This window comes from Carcharhinus amblyrhynchos, chromosome 11 (genome assembly GCF_965287045.1).
Source record: "Carcharhinus amblyrhynchos chromosome 11, sCarAmb.v2.hapA, whole genome shotgun sequence".
NCBI classification, from domain to species: Eukaryota; Metazoa; Chordata; class Chondrichthyes; order Carcharhiniformes; family Carcharhinidae; genus Carcharhinus; species Carcharhinus amblyrhynchos.
In genome coordinates, this window is record NC_137334.1 from 4,476,351 (window position 1) to 4,491,380 (window position 15,030).

The 15,030-nt window shown below is 38.5% G+C and overlaps 2 protein-coding genes across 3 annotated transcripts in view; one reads left to right on the top strand and one right to left on the bottom strand.

Annotated features, from left to right (window-relative positions):
- Positions 1-5,240, bottom strand: part of tbccd1 (TBCC domain containing 1) — a 59,733-nt gene extending 54,493 nt beyond the window's left edge. The window contains exon 1 of the mRNA XM_080198462.1: positions 5,131-5,240. The gene's annotated coding sequence lies outside the window, so the exon portion shown is untranslated. The remainder of the gene's footprint in view (positions 1-5,130) is intronic.
- A 17-nt stretch (positions 5,241-5,257) lies between these two features.
- LOC145349861 (cyclin-dependent kinase 2-like) overlaps positions 5,258-15,030 on the top strand; it is a 39,038-nt gene continuing 29,265 nt past the window's right edge. For both annotated transcript variants that reach the window (XM_080198464.1, XM_080198465.1), the window contains exon 1: positions 5,258-5,551. In XM_080198464.1, the coding sequence (XP_080054590.1) occupies positions 5,274-5,551 (278 nt within the window). In that variant the 5' untranslated portion in view covers positions 5,258-5,273. The remainder of the gene's footprint in view (positions 5,552-15,030) is intronic.

The following is a 15,030-nucleotide window of genomic DNA, read 5'->3' on the forward strand; positions in this document are numbered from 1 at the left end:
TCTACCCCCTTTTTCTATTTTCTACCCTTTTTCTTCAAAAAAAATGCTTGATTCTGGCCAAAACATAACAAGTGTTGGCATTTAAGATGGATAGATGTCTTCCAGCATTTATGTTCCAAACAGAAGACAAACTATAAATTTCTCTTAGTTTTAAGGGAAATGTTAGGTGTTATGGCTGTTCAATTTTGAATGTTATAGGAAACAAATATATAGATTTCAGGATAATGTCACAGCTTTATTGAAATTGTTCAGAAGTACTTTCAATTAGACTTCTGTTTTGTTTTTAAGATGTGGGGGCCAAATATTGCTCCAGAGGTTACAGCATAATTTGCTTTCTGTAATATCTGATGGAATATGAAGAATGCAACATTATTTTGCTCAGATATATTTTTGGGTTTAATCTATTGTCATTAACAGGCGTAAATTGCCTTTGAAATTTTCTGAAACTAGCTTTTGAGGGAATAGTTTGAATGTTATACTACAAAGTTATTCATTTACTGTACAGTGTATAGTGCATGAATAAAATTGTCAAATGGAAACAGGTTGTAAGATGCAATTCAGCAACTAAAACTTGCTGACTGGGGAAGAAATGTCTTGTCCTAGGCAACAGGGACTTTGCATATCATTTTTTTTGTATGCATTGTTTCAACTGGAGAATGGCATACTTTGTTTCTGAAGTTAAATTGTTCAAAAATGCAGTCAAAAAAGTGAAATAAGATGGATTTGAGCAAAGTTCAGCTATTAGGAAAACATTGACTAAGATCTCTACATTTATTGTAATGGGATTTTTCTACGTTTTTTGATGAGAAAATGACAAACATAGTATACTGATTGCACACTTCAATGCTATAGTTGGAGTAGAAAGATCCTTCAGTCAGACTTTAGTTTGATTATAACAAAATAATGAGTCGGATGCACAGCATGAAAGGATAAATGCAGTTCAACTGTATTTACATGTAATGCTCCATTTATTATTATTAAACCCAAACAAAATGGTTTCTATTCATTTAATTGAAACATACAAGCGAGCAATTGTTTTAGCATCTAAGGTTGTGACATATTGGTCTGCTAATGGATCGGGGAATGCTGTATGTTGCTGTTGAATGTTTTTTTTTCAAAACTTGTATTTGTGATTTCCAAATTCAGTTCATTGTTTTCTTCAACTTCTACTGTTCAAGGTTTGATAAATTGTTTTTCACTAATTCATAGTACCGAACAAAATGCAACAAAACTTTATTTTAAAAAAGTTTGGTGTGGAGAGTAGACATTCTTTAAAATAAAACCTTTTTTGTTTTTTGTAAATATATAGTTAAATAAAAAATAGTGCTCTGTTTAGGCATCTTTGGGAAGCCAACATATTTTCACAATTAAAATCAGTAAATTTGCATAGAAAATTTTGCAAAATATAGTTTTTGTCCAAATACAGATGTATAGAATGATTGATCCACAGATATTTTAGCAATATTCTATCAAGTCCAGGTTGCTGTAAGGTTATCCTATATTTAGTCTTGGTACGTTCAATCAATAGCCTGCATACACTATACAAATGCAGTTCTTTTAATGTATGAAAAGAGCTATACATTTGTCTGACAAATTTTGGATTTTTCTCATTTAAATTTGTTCACATCTTGGATGCATAAGCAGATGATTTAGTTGGACACTATTGGAATTGCAAACACTGATCATTATGTCTATTCTAGTATAGCTCAGCTACTAAATGAGAAAAATTACGATTTAATTTTACTAAATAGATGTTTGTTTGTATAATCTGAATGTTGGTGACTTTTTTGAAACAGATGTATTTGTTATATTAAAACTGAAGGTCAGATTTTTTTTTTGTTTTCAGTCCAAGTAGGATGCTTGATTCACAGATCATCTTTGTTGTCAGTCAATCCAAATTTTACGAAGGGACAAATCTAAGCTGTACCACGTAACTTATGATTTGGTGGAGAAAGTTAAACTTTGGAGATGGGAAAGGAAAGTGAATGTAAATGTCACTCATGAAGAAAGAAGGCTTCCATGTGTCGGGCACAAAACTGTATATGCAAAAAAAAAGGTTGCCTGAAGTATGCACAAATCTAATTGTTATCAGGTTAATATGTCTGGATTAAATAAGTTAAAGTCCTGACTTAACTTCTGTGTAAACTGGCCATCTGGTGCTTTTTCTGGAAGGATGTATCTACTGTCCTTTTGAATCTATTATATAAATGGTTGTGCTTTAATCTGATACCAGAATAAGGAGTCAGATTCCAAGGCGAAAGGAGTCTCACTCTAAAGTGCAGCAAAATCAGTTCAGGCCATTACTAAACTTGAAGTATAGATAGTGAAGTTTTGGCTTCCTGTTGATGCCTGTCTTGCAGGGTGGAATGAAATTGGACTGCGAAAGAATGAGACCGATTTGAATATCACCTGAATTGTATAGCGAGGTAATTATATTTCACTAAAAGATTTAGTATCAATAAGCAAAATAATTATAAAAACAATTAGAACATATGCATCATTGTAACTGTTTAAGGAGTTTGAATATTTTGTTCTGCAATCTGTCCTGCAATGGCACTGGGAATTTCCAAATGTAGGCATTATATAGTCAGACCACTTTTGTTTTTAGAGAAGCTTGAACAAATTCTACAGTTAATTTCATTTTGACTGATTCTGCCACTAACCAGACTACAGACACTTAACTCGAGCAGGATTATTAGGGAGAAAAATGGGCACTCAACTTTAAAATTTAGCACTCAAACAAAACTCTAGGTGTGAAAGTATGCATCCTGCCAGTTAAAGTGCATTTCATAGCTGACAACTGCCAACTTCAAATTGTATTAAGCAACTGCTGAAACTGTGACTACATTACTCTATCCTCAGGGGTGAGATTCATGTTATTGCCTGCTGTTTTTAATTGTTTATATCTGAAATTGATTACTGAAAATTGTATCTTAGAATACAAATTCATCACAACACTCTCAACATGATTTTGTAGTCTTAATTCCAGATGCTTATTCCTCCCTCCTAAATTCTAATCTTGCAGTTACTATGTCCCAAAAATGGAGGATAATTTTTAAAAATTAAGAATATCTTTAAACTGGTAGAATTTGCCAATGTGTGATTGCTGAGTCTCTGGTTTAGACAAATTTTCTGTTATAGACCCTGTCAGTTTTAGTTTTGTATTTAGATGCTGTTGCAAATTAGAAAAAGGTGTGCAACTAAGTTGTACCTTTCATGCCCATAGGACATTCTAAAATGCTTTGCAATTAATGAATACTTTCAAATATGGTTACTGTTGTAATGTAGGAAACATCAGCCAATTCATACATATCAAATTCACCACAAGCAGCAATGAGATGATAACTGAATAATCTGGTTTTAATCATGTTAAAGAATAAATATTGGCCTGGATAAAAAATATCCTTGCTTGTACCAAAGGATCTTTTACGTCCAATTGATGTAAAACTTTATCCCACATTCAGTATTGGGATAAACAGAAATTCCCTCCAATAGTGGAAAGACTGAAGCCATTGCTTTTGGTCCCTGCTTCAAATTCTATTCCTAAGCTATCAGTTTCATCCCTCTCCCTGCCAACTGTCTTGAGGTGAAATTAGACTATTCTGACCTTGGTGCTATATTTTCAGAATTATTAAGACCATCATCTATTTCTGCTGCATTACATCACTTGAGTGTGTTCCTATCTCAGCTTGTCTGTTGTTGGTATGAAAGAGGGTTTCAATGTTACCTCTATGACATGACAATTCCAACACACTGCTGGCTGGCCTCCTGCATTCTGCACTCTCAACTTGGAGGTCATCTAACATTCTGATGTCAATGTCTTAACTTGCACCAAGTCCTGTTCACTTATGGACCCCTGTGCTTATTGACCTCATCTCCACCTGATCTGATCAGCTTTAAAATAATCATCCTTGTTTTCAAATTTCTCACCCCTTCCTATCTCTATAATCTCCAGCCCCACAGCCCTCCACGATATATATGCTCATCTAAACTTGGTCTCTTGATCTTCCCTGATTATATAGGCCCTAAATTTTTGAATATTCTCCCTATACCTTTGCTTCATTTTCCATCTTTAAGATACTTCTTAAGATTGAAGAGATGAATCAAGCAGTTGGTCATCAATCACCTTGGTGGCATGGTTTGTTTTACTATGTTCCAGGAAGCTCACTGGGCACTTTTTTTTTATCACGTTAATTCACCGGATAAATATAAATTGTTGGAGCAAGATTAAAAGGTCATTTGAAAGACAGCACCACCTAGTGCAGTTCTCCCCAGTACTGCACTGAAATAGCACCTTTTTGTTTGCTGAAGTTTGTAGTAAAAACATGCAGTTTTGTGAACTTTCACTACACCAATCTAAATCTAAAAGTGTGAAAAGCAGCTGTATAATGTACCAGTCTCTGTTTTAAGAACCAATTTATAATGGGTGAAAAATCCAGCTAGTCTAGTTGAATATATTTCTGGAGTCTCAATCACATTGATTTCTCGTTGCCTGCTACTCCCATTCTTTCAGTATTTATACTTTTTTTTGAAAAGAAGTAAGGCTTTCAATGCCAATATGATTGTCTCTCTGTTGCTCCAGGTACTATCCAGACTAAGCTTTAATTTCTGGAGATTTCAGAACAATCTGAAGGGCTGGCAACCTATGATTGCTTTTACTTATCGTCATGATCTGTTTAAAGAAAATGTCCTGTGTGTTTTTTAAAAAAATACTTAGTGTCATATTACATTAACACCACAATGAAGTTAATGAAAATCCCCTCTTTGCCACACGCTGGTGCCTGTTCAGTTGTACTGGGGAGAATTTGGTATGGCATACCAAACATGGGACAGAACAAGCGGGGAATCGAACCTGGGCCACTGGCACTGTGAGCCAGCACTGCTAACCACTGTGCTACAATACAATCAGTTTCAATCAGAAGTCCTGAGCTGAATAAAGGCCGGCATCTCTGCATCCTGAATAAAAGTGGCCGGCGCTGTGCTGATGATTTGCGTGGTTGTAAGTTTCCGTGTAAATAACACGCACTCAGCTGGGATAATGCACTAGACGCGTGAATTGGGATTTTGTTTTAGTCGGACTGTAAAAGCTCACCGATCCCAATGGTTGTTTATGCCCTCCCCTTGCAGTACCTTATCCGACTGGTGTGTGATGGCGGTGGAGCTTGACTGACGGTTGGAGCTGCCCGCACGGCCTGTCCCCTGCAGCCCCTCTGCCGGGCAGCGTCATGGCGTCACCGCCTTAACGTCCCCCCCCCCCCCCCCGCGCGGAGCCAATGGCAGTCGGGTTGGTGCAGTCAACAGGCGGGAAAGTGGTGGCGGCGCGCGGGGTGACAGTTAGAATTAGGGCGCGAGGAGGGCGGGCACTGGCCGCGGGTGACAGTGTCAACAACAACAACAACGGGGGCTCGAGCTGCAGTGCCCTCAGTACTGCAGTCATGGACAACTTCCAGAAAGTGGAGAAGATCGGTGAGGGCACCTATGGAGTGGTCTACAAAGCAATGAATAAAATCACAGGCGAAATGGTGGCCCTGAAAAAAATCAGGCTGGACGCGTGAGTTAATATTCATGTCCAAAACGCAAACCAAGAAAATAACTTCATGCGGCGTCTAGTATTTTCTGCCGGAAAAGTGACACAGTGGTTAGCACTGCCGTCCCACAGCACCAGGGACCTGGGTTCAATTCCCAGCTTGGGTCACTGTCTGTGTGGACTTGCAAGTTCTCTGTGTGTGGGTTTCCTCTCACGGTCCAAAAGACGTGCTGGTTTAGATGCATTGGCCATGCTGAATTCTCCTTCAGCACACCTGAACAGGTGCTAGAGTGTGGCGACCAGGGGATTTTCACAGTAACTTCATTGCAGTGTTAATGTAAGTTCACCTGTGATAGTAACAAATAAATTTTAATCTCATGACCAAAATGAAAAGTAATAAAATAACTTCTTGAAGTGTAGTATTTTCTGCTGGCACAAATCCCCCTTTGTCCTATTTCACTGTGTGACTATTCGTACTTTATTATTTAGCTTTTGAAATGTTGCACTTGAACTTATATACACATACATTAATGCTCATTTTTTTATGTATATGTTTGGATTTGTTTTACCAGGGAGCATGGCACTGAGAAAAGTATATGAATGATTTCTGATACTAATGGTTTGGGAACTGGCATCTTTCCTTCTGACCCCAGTGCAATTGGACAGTCAACATAGTCTTGTTGAAAGGGAAATCATGTTTGACTAATTTCTGACAGTTTTTGAGGTAATAGCAAGGAACATGGATAAAGGAGAACCTGTGGATGTGGTATATTTGGATTTTCAGAAGGCATTTGACAAGGTATCACATCAAATGTTACTACACAAAATAAAGAGTTCATGGTGTAGGGCATCATGTATTAGGATAGTTAGAGAAAATTGGTTACCTAATCAGAATTAGAGAGCAAGTATAAATGTGTCATTTTCATGTCCTGAGATGTAAGAAGTGGAGTGACCACAATCATCAGTATTGGGGCCTCAACTATTTAGAATCTATATCAATGATGTGGATGAAGGGACTGAATGTACAGTTGCTAAATTTACTGATGACACAAAGATAGGTAGGAGATTAAGCTTGGAAGAAGATATGAGTCTGCAAAGATAGATTAAGTGAGTGGGCACACAATTGGCAGATGGAATAAAGTGTGGGTAAATCTGAGTTGGTCCATCTTAGAAAAGCTCATGATGTAGGGGGTAATATTGGCATAGGTAAAAGATTGGCGAACTAAAAGGAGTCATGATGTGGATATGCCTGCGTTGGACTGGGGTAAACACAGTAAAACGTCTGACAACACCAGGTTTAAGTCCAACCGATTTACTATCAAATAAATCGGTTGGACTTAAACCTGGTGTTGTCAGACTTTTTACTAACTAAAAGGAAGCAGGAAGTAGGCACAAATGGGTAATTTTCTGGTTGGCAAGATGTAGTAGTTGGTGTGCCGCAAGAATCAGTGCTTGGTCCTCAACATTTTACAATTTTCTATAAATGACTTGAATAAAGGAACAATGCATGGTTGCTAAATTTGCTGGTGATGCAAAGATAGGTGGGAAAGTAAGTTGTGAAGCGGACGTAAGGAATATGCAAAGGGGGGTGCATAGGAGATAGATTGTAATGAATGGGCAAATATTTGGCAGATGGAGTAAAATCGCCATAGTCCCAGGTGACGTTAGGTTCTCTTCCCTTTAAGGGGGAAGAGCTAACTGGTGGTGATTTAACCTGACGATCATCACACCTCAGGCGAGGGGCAAGTTTGAGAAGGTGGACCTTCATAAGTAACCTCAGCTAGTACAGGAATTGAACCCATACTGTTGACGTTGTTCTGCATCATGAACCAGCTGTCCAGCCAACTGAGCAAAAGCAGCCCCAGATGGAGTATAATGTGGGAAAATGTGAAATTGAACAATGTACGGATTCAGGGGGAGGCAAATGGCCTACTCTTGCTCCTAATTCTTACATTTGATGTATGTTCAACTTTTATGACATGGAAGACTGGCTTTAAAAAGAAATTAGAGCTGTTGGTTTTGATTGTTGTTGAAAGTAGGGAATGGTGATTCCAATCTTTGGGCAGCAAGTCCACTGGAAAAGCACAAAGGTTCCAGAAGGTCAGAAGCAGCAATTCCCATTTATTTGCATTCCTTTTTTTAAAGCAGATCAACCACAAACTGCCTGAAGGTCCCGATCTCAGCAACTGTCAGATTTTTAAAAAACTGTTATTGGTGGGAATCCGATTGGGGCCAGCTGCATGGCCTGGGAGGGTCACAGCGAGTTTGGCACCAGCGCAAAATTTGCTTTTCTGCCGACTTCTGATTCTCCAGACGATCGCCCTTCATGATCAGGCCAAGAGAATCTGCCCCCCTCCCCCGACTCTCCCATGCTTCTCTTCCAGAGCCTCCAATCACAGATACTAGCTCTCCTGATCCTTCAGAGTCTAAGAGTGTGATTAGATGAGCCAGAAGTGTTATTCTGGCCAGTCCTTGCAACCACCATGCATGACACTTTTCAACTGCACTGAACAATTTGTAGCGACATCTTCCAGGAGGCTGAAGAGAAGCAGAAAATGAAAGAGGTTGAGGTATCTGCCAGTAACCGAGGCCAGAATGGACCCTAGGAAGCCATTAGTCAGCTTCATACCAGGCTAGACCTGTCTGTTGTCTGCGTCCTTGGCACTAGCCAATCATGGGAACTGGAGGGTTCTAAGGACTGGGGAAAGTAAGAAATAACTAATCTCAGTACTTCTCCCTAAGTAATTTAAGCAATGCCCATTTGACAGTTCCCTGAAGCATATCCTGCATTCATTTTACTGTGGAATTGATTGCTAGCAGCTGCAGAGTAAACACCGGCATTGATAGCTGAGGCAGGATTCGAGATTTAGTGTCTTTGAAGTCTGGTTTCCTGTAGAATTTAACAGAGGATCAAATTTAATTTTTTTTAACGGTTTCCCAGCTGCTACCAGTTAGATTGAATGGCTGGCTGTCAGTTAAGCCGGCAGGCAGCTGGGATTGCACTGCAGGTGAGTTGGACATTGTTGGGAAGCGTGAGGGAATTGGAAGGTGGACATAAGAAATTGGGAAGGTGGGAATTGGACAACAAACATGTGGACAGGCGATTTGGACTTCAAGCATTGAAGGCGATGACTTGAAAATTGGACTTAGGTGGGGGTATTGTATAACAGATTAGTGCAAATTTAGATTGAGGACAGGCGATCCTCCAGTAAAATCTATCCTCCAATACCTATGCGTACATAAGTTATAACTTAAAACACAACAGTATAAACAGCTTGTGTTACTGGGTAGCCATCTCAACATAATTTTCAAGACTGTAAATGTACATGTTAGAACACAATGGTGTTTCATTTAAAAGATACTTCACAACTGACTCCACATCATTAATAATCTAATAGTAAGCGTGGACCGCATAATTCACAATCAAAGTATGGCAAAATCAAAATTTGTTCAGTTTGGTACTACAGTTCCAAATATTAATTAAGGGATAAATAAACAGGTGCGACCCCTTTAGATCTTTCACTGGCCAACAGTACAATACTGAGGGCTTCAGCAGAATTGAAGACTAAAAGATCTGAATTATTTTGTGACAAAGATTGATGCAATTATAGTACTATATGATCTGTAGTGAATGGAAATGCTTCTAGGCTACTTCAAATAGATGAAATTATTTTGCTTCAAGTGAGTAGGCACATTAGTTTTCCCTTTATTTACTTTCTATCACTATCAAGACTGGACCAGTGCATTTGTATCAAATCATCAAAGTGACCCCAGCATTTCAGCATTCAGGCAGTTTGTGCATGTATAACAGGATAAAGTCCATATTAATACAACAGAACTGCACTTGATTAAGTAAGTGAAGTGACGCAAATGACTACTGCAGCTGTTCAGAAACTATTTTCCAACACTATCCCATTTGAATTCATTACCACCATCTCCAGAGCAATTAGGGTTGGACAATTCAATGCTGGCTGGCCTTACCAGTGATGCTCACATCCCATGAATGAATATATAAAAAAAGCTTGAAAATTAATATGACTCCACACTTCAGCTAAAACAGCAATAAAGCAGCATGGTATTACTACATAACTATTAAAGTTCAAGTATCATAGATCAACATATATTATCACATAAATCATCATATAGATCAGCATACAAATATAAAAATCTATGTTTTAAAGTACTTTGTAAAACTGTTAATATTTTATATACTCATGGAGTTTTCAGTTATATTTTTCATATTGCTTCGTGACAGAAAACTCACTGAACAACCTCCCCTGTACCACCTCACATGCCCCTTATCCCAAACATTTAAAAAAAATTTGTTTCAAAGCACAAATCATTTAACTGTCCAGAAAAGATTGCTGATTCCTGTAATAAGTCACATGTTTGTAATGAAACCTAACACAACTTTAAGTACATTACACATGCAGCCTATGCAATTTACCATTTACAAGCAACATGGGAACTGCTAAAGCAAGATGTAAATTTTAAAAATCAAAGAAGAGCTACTGGAAAACAATGCTTACAAAATAGAAATAAACTATAACATGGTGTGTTTCTGCTATTACGAAAACTCCTCTAGCATTGACTCATGTAGAGCATTTCTTCAAAACACCAGCAATCCTCTAATTTTTGATCTCAATGATTATTCCTTACATGTAAGCTTAGAAAATGTGAGTCAACTAGTCACGGGGGCCATCACAACTAAGCCCATGCTGTCCTCAACCTTTGTCTTCGGCTGCTGTCATTACATCTGAAGTTAACTTGATATAGTACATGTTCACTTATGCAGCATGCATCCACTCTACTTTCATTAGAAATACATCAATGTGCCATTAACAAAATTTCACTTTTATCAAAAGATTATTTGGCTCAATTTTAAGCTTTGCATAATTATAACTTTTCTTAAAATATCAGTTGTGTAAGATCAGTAGAGCCTTGAAATAAAATCTGTAATTGAAATTAATTTTATACAATTAGCATACTTTTAAACACTTCTGTCATTTTCAAAGCTACCAAGTTTTTTTCCATTTCTTATTACTTCTATGTAATGCTATTGATACCTTAGCTTCATCTCCAAAACAGTTAAGATATTTTCAGAAATAGTGCTGTGATCAAAAATCTTTCACTTAGGTAAACAGTTTTCCTGGTTCAAAATTTGAAGACTCTCCAGTTGAATTTCACAGCCCCATCAATCTCCCTTTGCTTTTCCCTTGGTGACCCTGGCAAGTTCCAAACATACTGAAAAATTGTGCTGGCAGCATTGTCTTAATTAATTATCTTTGAGCATTTTTAAGTTGCAGATCCATCAGTCGCACTGGGGCTTCGCGTGGGCTTTGAAATGAACATCAATTAAATGTGCAAATCACTCCTAGCACCACAATCTGTGCTGCATAAAAAACTTTGCAACCGACTTTGCTCACCAATTTCTATAAGAATTTTTATTTAACTATGTAAATAATATCAAGTAAAATTATTATGTAGAAATAAAGATGGAATGGGTGCTTATATGTGTATTAAAGATCCAATTATCCTGTTTTGTAACTCAGCTTCGACTGCAAACTGCACTTGCTCCTGACTGTGTGCAGTGGCATGCTAGATCATAGGAACATGCAAATCTGACATGGATGTAACATTAAAGGAATATTAAAGGAATAAAAGGTTGGTCAGTGAGCAGTGAGATCAGTTATGGACCAAAAAGAAAACTGTAGAAGCAGAAGTTATAGCTCAGATATCATAGAAAGTTTACAACATAGAAAGAGACCATTATGTCTGCGATGGCCAAAATTGGACAACCTAGCCTAATCCCACTTTTCAGCATTTTGTCTACAGCCCTGTGGGATATGGCACTTGATGTGCCTATCCAGACATCTTTTAAATTTGAGGGTTTCTGCCTTATTATCTTTTCAGGCAATGAGTTCCAGACCCCCATAACCCTCTGGTTGAAAAAAGATTTTCCTCTCTCGGCTCTAATCTTTCTACCAATGATTTTAAATGTATGCCCCCAGTCACCAGTTCCTCTGCTAAAGTAAATAAGCCTTCCCATCCACTTTATCCAGGCCCTTCATGGTTTCATCGATCTCTATCAAATTTCCCCTCAACCTCCTCTGTTCCAAGGAGAACAACCCTAGCCTATTCAATCTTTCCTCATTGTTGCAATTTTACAGTCCTGGCAACATTCTCATAAATTTTCTCTGTACCCTCTCTAATGTAATTCCATCCTATCTGTAACAAGGCAACCTTAACAGCAAACAGTACATACGTTTTGGCCCAACTAATGTGTTATATAGTTCCAACATAACCTTCATGCTCATGTATTCTATGCCTTGGTAAATCAAAAGGATTTCATATGCCACCTTAACCACCTTATCATCTAGTTCTGCTACAGTGAGGGATTTGTGGACATTTATTCCAAGATCCCTCACTTTCTCTGCAACTCTCAGTATCCTCTTATTTATTGTGTAATCCTTTGCCTTATTTGATCTCTCCAAATGCATCACCTCATATGCCTCTGGGTTGAATTTCACATTTTTTTTTGCCCGCCTGACCTGTCATTGTTACCTTCCTGCAGTGTACAGAAATCCTCCTTGCTATCTACCACACAGCCAGTTTTTGTGTCATCTGACAATTTCTTGATAATTCTCCTACTTTAATGTCCAAGTCATTAATATATATCACAAAAAGCAAACAATCTAGTACTGATCCCTGTGCTGCACTGGAAACATCCAATAACAATGACCCTTTGTTTCCTACCACTGAACCAATTTTATATCAAATTTCATACGTTTCCCTGGATCCCATGGGCTGCTTTTTTAACTAATCTGCAATGTGGAACCTTGGCTTTCTAAAATCCATGTTACCACTTCAACTGCACAACCCTCATCAATTCTTCTTGTGACTTTCTCAGAAAATTTAATCAGATTAGTCAGACATGACCTTCTCTTAGTTATCCTCTACTCTAATGTATTGATAAAACGTCCTTGTGTTTTCCTTGATTTGCTAATCAATATTCTTCCATGCTTTGTCTTTGCTTTCCTACTTTCCTTTTTGATTTTCAACCCTCTTCTTTCTGAACTTCTCTTGGTTTTCGAGGTATGGCGTACTCAGTGACTCATGTAAGCTTTCCTTTTTTGCCTTATCTTACCTTGTAAACTTCTTAACCCCCTGGGGGCTCTAGATTTGGCTGTCCCACCATTTTATTGTGCGAATATGTTTACTTGGACCCCTTTATCTCCTCTTTGAGTGCCTCCCACTGCTCTGACACCAATTTACCCTCAAGTGTCAGTTTCCAGTTCACTTTTGCTGAAGCACTCCTTAGCTTAGTAAAATTAGCCTCACCCCCATTTAGAACTCTTAACTCCTGTTTTACCCTTATCTTTTTCTACAACTGTTTAAAACTTACTGAATCATGATCATCTGGAAGTAAGAAGCTGAACACGCAGGCAGACATCAGCAAAAACAAGGTTGGTTAAGGGAGCCACAGGGCTCCTGTTGGCACTGGTATTCTGAGAACCATCAAACTGTTCTCTCGTCGCCAGTCCTTTCATCCGCCCACCCTATTTCCTAAAGCTGAGTCTAGAACTGCACCCTCTCTTGTTGGACTTGCTACATGTTGGCCAAAAGGTTCTCCTGAATGCACACCAAGAATTCTGTTCCCTCTATTTCTTCCACACTAAACTAGACCAGATAATATTACTATCACTGCCCTACTATTTTTGTACTTCTCAGAGATTTGCCTATATATATGCTCTTCTGTCTCCCTCTGACTGGTTAAGGGTCTATAGTACATTCTCAATAGCATGAACGTCCCTTTTTTGTTCCTCAACTCAATTCATATGGCCTCAATTGATAATCCTTTTAACATATCATTCTTCACAGATGCAGTTGCTTCTCTAACCAAAATTGTCACTCTTTTTATCCCCCTCTGATTGACTACTCTGCATCTGTTGGCAGATAGATGTTGTGAACGTCTCAGTAATGAAGGAAAAGAGTGGGGTAAATAAGAACATAAGAAATAGGAGCAGGAGTAGGCCATCTGGCCCTTCGAGCCTGCCCCGCCATTCAATAAGATCATGGCTGATCTGTCATGGCTCAGTTCCACATTCCCACCCTCTCCCCATAACCCTTAATCCCCGCTCTTATCAAAAACCCATCAACCCGCGTCTTAAAAATATTTAGCGAGGTAGCCTCCACCACTTCAACGGGCAGAGAATTCCAGAGATTCACCACCCTTTGAGTGAAGAAGTTCTTCCTCAACTCCGTTCTAAACCACCCCCCCCCTTTATCTTGAGGCTGTGCCCCCTAGTCCTACTGTCCTTTCTGAGCGGGAAGAGTCTCTCCACCTCTATCCTATCCATCCCATTCATCATCTTATATGTCTCAATGAGATCTCCCCTCATTTTTCTAAACTCTAACGAGTACAAGCCTAGTTTATAAATTGGATAAAAGGAAAATAGATAGAAAGGGAGTACTTAGAAAATTGGTAATGCTCAATGTTGTAACATCCTAGGATGTTAAGAGAGGCAAGAGTAGAAATAGATCAAACTCTGGTCACAATCTTTTAATCCTCCTTCGATATTAGTATAGTGCTAGCAGACTAGAGGTTTGAAAATATTTCATACCTGATAAATCTAGTAACTATGGGCCAGTGAGCCAAATTTTAGTTTTGGGGAAAGCTCTAGAGAGTACAATCTGGGACAGATTTAATTTTTACTTGGAACATTGTGAGTCAATAAATGGTAACCTAGATGGCTTTGTTAAAAGCATTATATACTTTACAATCCTTACAGTACAGAAGGAGACCATTTGGTTCATCGAGTTTGTACCAACCACAATCCCACCCAGGTCCTATGCCCATAACTCCACACATTTACCCTGCTAATCCCCCTGACACTAGGGTCAATTTAGTATGGCCAATCAACCTAACCTGAACATCTTTGGACTGTGGGAGGAAACCAGAGTACCTGAAGGAAAACCACGCAGATACAGGAAGAAAGTGCAAACTCCATACAGACAGTGACCCGAGGCCAGAATTGAACCCGGGTCGCTGGTGCTGTGAGGCAGCACCAGCTAATCACTGTGTCACAAAGAACTATTATTGTTCTTTGATGAAATTAGAGGATTGATAAACGTAGTGCAGTTGATGTGTATGTGTATTTGAAAATGCCCCATAATAGACTTTTTGGTAAAATTAAAGTTCATGAGATGAACATAAACTGCCAGTGACAGCATTGATACAAAATTGGTTCTGGGACAGAAAGTGGTGGTGGATGGTTATTTTTCAGATTGTGGAGGGATATATATTGTGTTCTTCAGGGATTGGTATTAGAACGACTACTCTTTTTAATATTAATGACTTGGACATAATTTCAAAGTTTGCAAATGACACACAATTTGAAAATAGTGAGAAGACTTAAGAAGGACACACCCGGTCATTTCTGTGGCCAGTCTTTGTAGCAGGTGAAATGTATTTCAGAGAAGTGTGATGATGCATTTTCAGA